Raw genomic sequence first — 9,280 nt, forward strand, 5'->3', positions numbered from 1 at the left:
TAGTTGTAAATAAACTCATCATAGATACCAGGACTAAATTTAGTATATACGCCAGACGCGCGTTTCGTCTACAAAAGACTCATCAGTGAAGGCCAAATACAGGACAGAGATAGAAAATAAAGGTAGACGTTTTGGTTTGCTTGCTTATTTGACAAAAAAATACCAATAAAAAAAAACAATGTAAGCGACTACCAGTAATGGTACTACGAAACGCAGTAAGCAACAAGAAACCAACTATATAGTTATTTATACTAAAGATTTATTGAGGAGTTACTCATTGTTTTATTTAAAAATCGCATGTATTCGGTGTACTCAATATTTATTATGAATAGTATTTGTACATTGTAGGTGCACATTCACATATAGAATTTAAAAAAAACAAGCAACAAGTGCTTTCATTAATCTGTCTTCTTGTTTAATTCAATACATCTGATACATAATACACACATAAATCAAAGATACTTGCTCTGTTACTTAATACGAATATTTATAATGTCAGTTGAGATTTGATCCATTTAATAGTAATTCAGTGTCCTTTGGTACCGTTGATTGTAGACTTTCAAATAAAATAATATTTCCTGTCTTATGTCTGAATATAATGGGGAAATAAAAAAAAAAAGGAACATCACATCAGCTCATTGTTTCGTGTCATTCATTCATTTTGTATCGATTTCCTCATTACATTGTTAAAATGGATATAATTTTGCCATGGCGTTCAGATTTCTCACTCTATTTTTAACAAATACATTTCTTTGTTTAAGGATCGTATTGTTAAAATGTAAAAACAACATTTTTTTAAATACCTACATGAGGTATTTTATTTCACACATACATTTTTTATAATGTAATTTTCCACAAGAAAAGCGCCACTTCTTTTCTTTCTTTGTTTGAGCATTTTAAGTAAGTTACCAATTTTACCTCCGATATCACAATACTTATATATAGGTCGAGAGATTAACGATTTTCCTATTTTGTTCACATGTTTGTATAACATGGCAATTTTGAAATTATGGAAACACCCAGCTTTGAATGCATTTCGTGTCTGGGTATAATACTAATCCTCCAGGACGAACAACAGTATAGAATAGACTAAATGTGTTTTTTTCCAAATTGATCTTTTAATCATTTAGACGTTATTGATGGACTGGTTGAAAACAAAATGTGCGTCTCACTTTCAAAGTCTTAACTAGTTATTGAAGATACCAGGAGTATAATTAAGTACACCAGATGCACGTTTCGTCTACACAAGACCCGTAAGTGATGTTCAAATCAGAATATTTAAACAAAAAAAAACGTTAATCGTGGTATTTTTTATGAGTTTACCAATTGACATCAATATCATAGACATCTCGACGTTTGATATTCGAAGCACTGTCATAACACTAATAAAATGCATCATTTGTACTCTTACTGTATAATCATTTGTTAATATATTGCCTAATAATGTATCTGATGGAAAACAAACATACTGTTTTTTTCATTTTGATATTTGATTACGCCTCGCTTCTGCTGTAGCACATTTGATGCCTTCACATTGTAAAGCTTCCACATAACACTGATAGGCTGCGTCTTTATCACCGGAGAGTTGAAAGCATACTCCAAGTATTGTTAATGAATTAGATAGGCAGTTTACATCCAATGAATTAATATCTCTAACTGTTGACGTCAAATCACACAAAGCCTGTTGTCTGTTACAAATATCTCCAATATGATGATAGCAGAGAAATCTAAGACAGTGACACAAATCAGGTGTAGTTAAACATATAGACTGGTCTTTCACCTCTATCTGAAGTTCCTTTGGTATTAAGGATGAATGCCTTATGTAATTGACATAGCTTACAACTGCAATGCGCATTTTATTCTGAAGTGTCATTGTTGAATGTACACTGTTTTGGTAATTTTTGACTTGTCTGGTATCGTAATTTAGACAGCCAATTGTTACCATATTAGGTGAATACTTTGAAAGAACATAATCCGTAAGTTCAATGTAACATTGAACTGCCCTGTTACGTAATAAAACGACGCGTAAAACAACCAGCCCGAGACAGAATCTGTCCTAATACCGTCATGTAAATGCCTGTGATAGCGTTTGTGCAAGTTGTACCAATCGGTTTTTACTGTTGGTGCTGGTAGCATTTGCGCTGCATATTGACTTATTTCAGCATGATGACATTTGCAAACATCAACAATAAATTTAGACAATTTCGACTTCAGTAAATATTCAGTAAATTCAAGTAATTTCAAACAGTGTGATACGTCATACATATCAGCGAAATCTATATGAGATATCTTGTAAAAAAGTAAGTCTAACATAATAAATGAAGGTTTAAGCTGTGTACTTAATAAACCATAACGTCCGTTGTCGTATTGATACAAACAATGCAATAATCCATCAATTCCGCCACACTTTATACTACACAATATATCGAGTAATATTGTATTGTTATCATCTGGACAGATCTTTCCTAGGAACATGTTCTGTTCTGGTATAAAATAATTCGGACAATGACAATTATTTACCCACATTATCAATTTTCTTAGGCAGTGAGAAAAACACAAGTATAATTTAGATAATTGAAATTTGTCTATATCAACTTCTTCTGAAACCCAGAATAAAGCTGTCTTCAGAAAGTAAGAACACAATAAACCTGTGGCATGCTTGTTCGTGTTAACGATATGCTTTAATGTTAGTTTGAGGAGACAGTAACATAGCAGTTGAGTGAAATTGAACGAATGGACAAGTAATTTTTCAGCTACAGAAAAAGATAATCTCCATAATAAATCACAATCTGGCAAAGTCCTTGGACCAATAGGTACTAACAAACAACCGTATTTTTTCATCCGGTCAATAACGGAATTCGGCGGCCATTGCTTTCTGTAACGCGTAGCCCATGGTATTGCATTAAATGGTAAATATTTACTTCGTAGACAAAATGCAAAATCCGTTTGTTGGTCTTTATCTGATAAACACGGGCCGTGGGGTGATAACAAAAATCTTTTCGTATCTACATGACTAACAAATATGTTCACAGACAGATATGAACCTTTTAAGAATGGTTTAAAGTAAGCATCCACTTTCCCTCCTGCTATTACTCGGAGATAAGTAAATCCAGGATAATCGTTATCTGTCTCCATAACTAATGTTGTACGTTGTTTTGAGTGTCTGATATTCCTATCATTCCGTATTACGTCTCCTTTCTGTATCACAAACATTATATCCATGTCACTACCTGGTAAATCAATACCTTCTGCTAAACTTCCACTCGATATTTCTTTTTTATCAATATCTAATGTTTGCGTTATTGTATTATTTATCATATCCTGTGTAATAAAGAGTTGTTGTCTTGTACGCATGTCTATTTCAGTACCAGCTGTATTAACTAAGTGTTCGTATAAGTATCTTTCCTTCGAATGATTTTCCTTCCAGGACATGTGATCTATAAAACATACATTTATTCAATTATGTATCTTCAGATTGTCATGATTTTTGTGGAGAAAAACTCACTGTAGATTATTGCAAACGATAAATCATTTTCGTAAACAAGTATTGGGTTTAATGTAAAACATACTACGCGTCTAGTGCAGTGAATCGTAAGCTAGGAAAATATAAATTATCCGTTGAAATATTTCATAAATAGAAAACTGACAGATAAAAGTAACAGCAAATAAAGCAGAACTAATCACCAAACGAATCAATACCTGGTGCATCAAAACGGCGTCTCCTCTTATGAATATACCAACCGCCTATCACATTTCACACTCAACATTTTTAATTAAAATGTCTTAAAGGGAGAAAGGTCAAACCGATAAAATTGCAGTTCAAACGATTAAATGTGTGTCTAATGATCGTAGCCAGCGTTTCTAGATTCTAGTTAATGTTGTCCATCTATGTCAATAAAGAGGACACGAAAAATATATGAAACAATTCGTTTGCTTTAAATTGTATCATAAATGGCAAGCTCATTTAATGAAAAGTACGCACAAAAAATGTCCAATATATTGTCAATAAACAGTACATCATTTTGATAATAACATGTCCGTTTAATTTATCGTAGCAATCAGTGTGGTTCGTTATTTATATCAGACTTTTCATGATTTTGATCTTTATTTTCCTTGTTCTACTCTGTAGAAGAGCAAAGGAAGTTAGTTTGCTTTCGGCTTATTGGTATAGTTCTCCTTGTTTTCCTTTTTTTACCATCAATGTTACATTACCAATTGTGTTGGTCCTTTTATAATTATATAAAAATGACTTATAGTAATATGTTATCTTGGAGAACGGAAACAGAAAGACACGTATCCTTTGTCTGTGCCTTGATGACATCTATGAGTACTGAACATACGAAAATAACCCAATTCATTCATCCCTCTGTCTTAATGTATAACTGTTTATTAGACATTATTTACATGGGAGAATGACCTTGGGTCAATTGTGCAACTTACCGAATATGACATCATATCATTTTTTTTGTTGACATGTATCCGTTTTCAATGAACACCGGATCACCTTCAGTTTGACATTATTTTTCAAAGGAGTGACTGCGTTAGCTGTGTTTAGAAGACATACATGTATGTCGAGGACCCGCCGTTGGGTAATTTGGATTTTTGTGTTTCATATCCTTTAATTGTGTATCTTTTAATCAGAGACCTAGCGTTCAAACTAATATTGGTACGACAGGAAATCTAATGGACTAAGACGCGATCCAACCTGCCTCACAGAATCAGTTATTCGGCAAGAGTTCGGACCGCTGTAGACCCGAATTTATGTTGTGATAAATTGCGGAAATTTTGCAGTCCGACCCGACCCTCTTCTGACACTCAGATATCACTTTTCAAAATCCCCTGCTTATGACACGTTTTTAAAAATCATCTTCAAGGTAGAAAAAAATTCTTTAACATGTAATTTGTAAACAGTTCTACAACCCAATTTAATGGAAAGAGTGAAATATTTGAGCTAAAACCGCTCAACTTGTTTTGGACACCTTGTTTATACATTATAGGCGCCTTGGCATGCTTTTGTTTGGAAATTATTAGATAGGTTTTTTTTAGATATAGTGGTTGCTGGAAATTGAAAAAAAAAATCAATCAGAAACTTACGTCAGAGTATTCTTATCAATCACAGTCTAATATTTCATTATCTTCATAAAAAAATAATACCATAAATACATAAATATCAAAAGAGGGACGAAAGATACCAAAGGGACAGTCAAACTCATAAATCTAAAACAAACTGACAACTCCATGGCTAAAAATGAAAAAGACAAACAGAAAAACAATAGTACACACGACACAACATAGAAAACTAAAGAATAAACAACACGAACCCCACCAAAAACTAGGGGTGATCTCAGGTGCTCCGGAAGGGTAAGCAGATCCTGCTCCACATGTGGCACCCCATCAATTTAGATGAAGAAAATTTGTTATCAAATAGAAAAACGAATTTTAGGAAAGTTGGTTTTGGGAAAGAAATACAATGGGTTCCTGTCGAGAATATCATTCATTATTTTTTAAAGTTATTTTTATAGAGTTGTACAGTTGTGCAGCTCGTATAAGTCAATCCATGGCTTTTGTGAAAACTAAAATAACAAAGATACTGAACTCCTACACAAATTTAAGTAGAAAGTTCCTAGTAAAATGACAAAATTAAAAGCTCAAACAAATCAAACGAATTGATAACAACTGTCATATTTCTGACTTGATACATGTATTTTCCTATTTAGAAAATTGTGTATTAAACTTGGTTTTGTAGATAGGTAAACCATTCACTTGTATATATTAAATCTCATCACATGGACAATGAACAAAATAAAATAGTTTACATAATTGGTAAAGATGTCAAAAAATGAAGTACAGCAGTCAACTTTGTGTTATACAAAGCACATTGATGAATTAAAGGCAATGAACAAAAATTAATCATGGAAAAATCACAAAATTTCAATATGTACATGTATCAGTACAAAGCAATGTCATGTGTTACAACGAAACACAACAAAGCATATAAGTTGGTCGGGTTGTTGCCTTTTTGACACATTCCCCATTTACATTCTCAATTGTATATAGACAAATTATATATACAAAAATGAAGGACAAGAATACAACAATTTTACCGTAGACCAATAACACAATAGCGGGACGTATAGGAACAGAGCCGCGACATCATATGTTACAAGGACACACAAAAAGGCATAAGACAAACCATATCAGAAAAAATGCAATATTAATAAAACAAATTTGTACCATACAATGATAACACAATACCGTGATTTAAAAGGACATAGACACGTCAAATAAATATCACGCTCGCATTTCCTTCCATCTTTTACGAGATGACCTAAATGTTTCAGAATCACTAGTTGTGTTAATAAAAATACAAGTAAAAATTATTGATCTTTTACGGGGTTGTGTCGTATAGTTGAATGAATCTATAAGGTTTTGTTTTTGTTTTTAAGTATTTCTAATACTCTGTAAATGTAATCACTTGCAAAGAAAAATTCAGATGAAATCAGTTTCGTGCATTTCGAGAATAGTTGCTTTTATGTCATTAAAACACATTTTCTTGTAAAATGTAAAGTTATAGTGGTCCAACATGGATTTTAAATACCTACCTGGACTATTTAGTGTCCTATGTTTAAAACTAATGGTATAAACATATCATATAATGCATACACATCAATACACATGTGTGAGTGTCGATGGAGTTTTAAGATAACTATAAAATTACCTTTATCGTTGTTTTTAATATCCTGTAGGTATTCCATATATTCATCTGAAGATTTATCAGGATATCTAAGGTTTAATATATACTGTTCGTGTGTTTTCCTTCTAATTAAACACGCTTTATACATTTTGTCAAATTGTCTAATTGTCAGTCCGAAAACGTCATTTGAGATGACAATCCCTCCGTCTACTGATCGGTAAGCAAATGGTGAGTATCTACGCTTCCCAAGGTAGGGAAAACGTTTGACGCCGTACTTTTCCCAGAAGCTTATTTTCCTCAATCCATACGCATTATGATCTGTACCGTTTTCATCGATTCTTAAGTTTCGGTTCATGTTGGCTGTAAAATATAGATATAATTTATTGTTTATAACATATGTAATATATAATGGCAATTCAGGTTCATATTGTGAACTCTAGTGAACGTCTTATTTTACTGTTTATATTAAGTATAAATTATTATATCACCGACCGTGCAAGGGCTGTCAGTCAAGGTCGTTAAAAAATTCAATTTGTTTTAGTAAATGATAACTTTACAAAATTTGAATATATACATTTAAGATATAAAGTATGGCCATTCATGGGAAACATGTGTCATTAAAAACAACTTTTCCTGGCCTCACAAAATCATTCTATACTTTTTATATACATTTAATAATTCTACTTTCAATCCCGTTAAGTCCAGTCTCTCATTTGTTTAAAACTTTGATATAATTTAAACCTACCTGTCTTGTTATGTTAATCTTCTTCACTTAGATACATGATCATAGCAAACAATACTGTAGTGCTATAACACATTGCACAACACATTGCACAGCACATGTCATTTAAAAATTAAAACAAGTTAAACATAATATTGGCAGTCTTTTTAGACAATAGACGCTTACATAAAATCCAACATGTCTTATAGGAAATTCTACTTTCGGTATCACAATTAACCAAATCAATATGACATTCATTTATAACTGCGATGTAATGAAAATCAATTATTATCACTCTATTAAACTTCTATATTTAGATCATTGATCATAACAACAAAATACTGTATGGCTATTGCAACATGTGTGTGTTACTTGGCAACATAAACATTACCGCCTTTTAACTGAGAAAAAATATTGAATACTCTCCCAAGTCATCAAAATTGACAGACATGTATAAATAGAATTAGAAGTATCAAAAGTGTTTTTTTTTTTTTGCAGTTTTTTTGCTCTTTTCATATCATCCCTATAAAGAATACGATTGCAGAAACAAATGACCTGAAGTCTTAATCCACAATTAAAAACAATTAAAAACAAAAATAATTGCTTACACCAATGTATGTGCTTAATAGTATTTGACTTAAAACATTTAGTTCATTAATGTCTTCCATTGTATATATGATAGAAATGCAATAGCTTTCTACTGATCTGATGAGATAAACGTTTACAAATGATTTCAAAATTATTTCTTATGTTGTACTGTTACCCAATTGTTCCTGATTCGGCTAGAGTTGAACGCTCACAAACAAGTCTACGCCTTCCAACTATACGGTATGGGTTCTTTGTTTTGTCAAAAGTTGCTTATAACTGCTTATATCTTTGTCAACCGAATTTTGATTGATACATGTAATTGTCTAATTAATCCCATCTCCTAATTTCCATAGAGAATAAAGATATTATAAAAAAATAAGAACTTACAATTTCAATTAAATATAGAAAAACAACTTAAATTTCAATTAAATAATAACAAGTTGTCATGTTTATATTTACCATTACAACATGTCCAATTCTGTTTTGAGTTATATTTATGGCGATCAATGCAGGGAAGTCATATTCGTTCGATGCATGTTGTAATGTTCCATTTGTAACATATACAATTCTCTCAATTTTCCTTTAACTTATTTCAAAATTGATACCAGACAAAATTCATTCATAAAAAGTTGTGATAATACGAACGTATCTTCTTTTTTCTATCGTTTGTATTACCCCCAAAACAAATGAAATCGACCAAATAATATATTAGAGTCTATCATAAAACCAACAACGGTTAAACAAACAAACAAGCAAACAAACTAAAATAATAACGAACAACACATTGATTCCATAACATGTCTTGGTTCAGGCACTTAATGCATTATTAATTTACCAGCAACCACCTTTCTTGTTTTTAATGCCTACACGCTGTACATTTGTAGTATGCGTTTAAATACAGTGATTTGTTCATAGATAGTCAAAGTGTTCATTTTGTGCAATACAAGTGGTATCATAAACATGATCAATGTCATAACAGTCTGTATAATCATCAACATAGATAAGTCAATGCGTTCACCATGTTCACACCTCTATGTAGCCTAGAAAACAAAGAGTGCAATATTGATAAACAAAATTTCAATGTAAGAAAGGTATTTTGAAAAAAATAAACATGATATTAACACTAATGTATCTGATGGAAAACATTTTTTTTTTAAATTTAATATGTGATTACATAGTGCCTGTTGTTTGTGGATAATGTCATACAAAATGATTAAATACAATTTACTGGTGGTGGTGCTGGTAGAAGTCGCACGGCATATTGACTTATTACAGCA

General features: G+C 31.8%; 1 protein-coding gene across 1 annotated transcript; it reads right to left on the reverse strand.

Annotated features, from left to right (window-relative positions):
- Positions 1 to 242: 242 nt before the first annotated feature.
- Positions 243 to 7,713, reverse strand: LOC139499429 (uncharacterized). Its single transcript, XM_071288107.1, has 3 exons — positions 7,440 to 7,713; positions 6,719 to 7,054; positions 243 to 3,437 (listed from the first exon to the last, which is right to left on the reverse strand). Exons 2-3 carry the CDS (start codon positions 7,047 to 7,049, stop codon positions 1,939 to 1,941), a joined length of 1,830 nt encoding a protein of 609 aa, XP_071144208.1. The 5' UTR covers positions 7,050 to 7,054; positions 7,440 to 7,713; the 3' UTR covers positions 243 to 1,938.
- Positions 7,714 to 9,280: the final 1,567 nt, after the last annotated feature.

The sequence above is a fragment of the Mytilus edulis genome, chromosome 12, assembly GCF_963676685.1.
Source record: "Mytilus edulis chromosome 12, xbMytEdul2.2, whole genome shotgun sequence".
NCBI classification, from domain to species: Eukaryota; Metazoa; Mollusca; class Bivalvia; order Mytilida; family Mytilidae; genus Mytilus; species Mytilus edulis.

Excerpts from the sequence above, each read along its gene's own strand:
- LOC139499429 (XM_071288107.1), bottom strand. The coding sequence starts at position 7,049 with ATGAACCGAAACTTAAGAATCGATGAAAACGGTACAGATCATAATGCG. Across the intron at positions 3,438-6,718 it reads TATTAAAAACAACGATAAAG|ATCACATGTCCTGGAAGGAA; the intron begins GTAATTTTATAG and ends TATGTTTTATAG.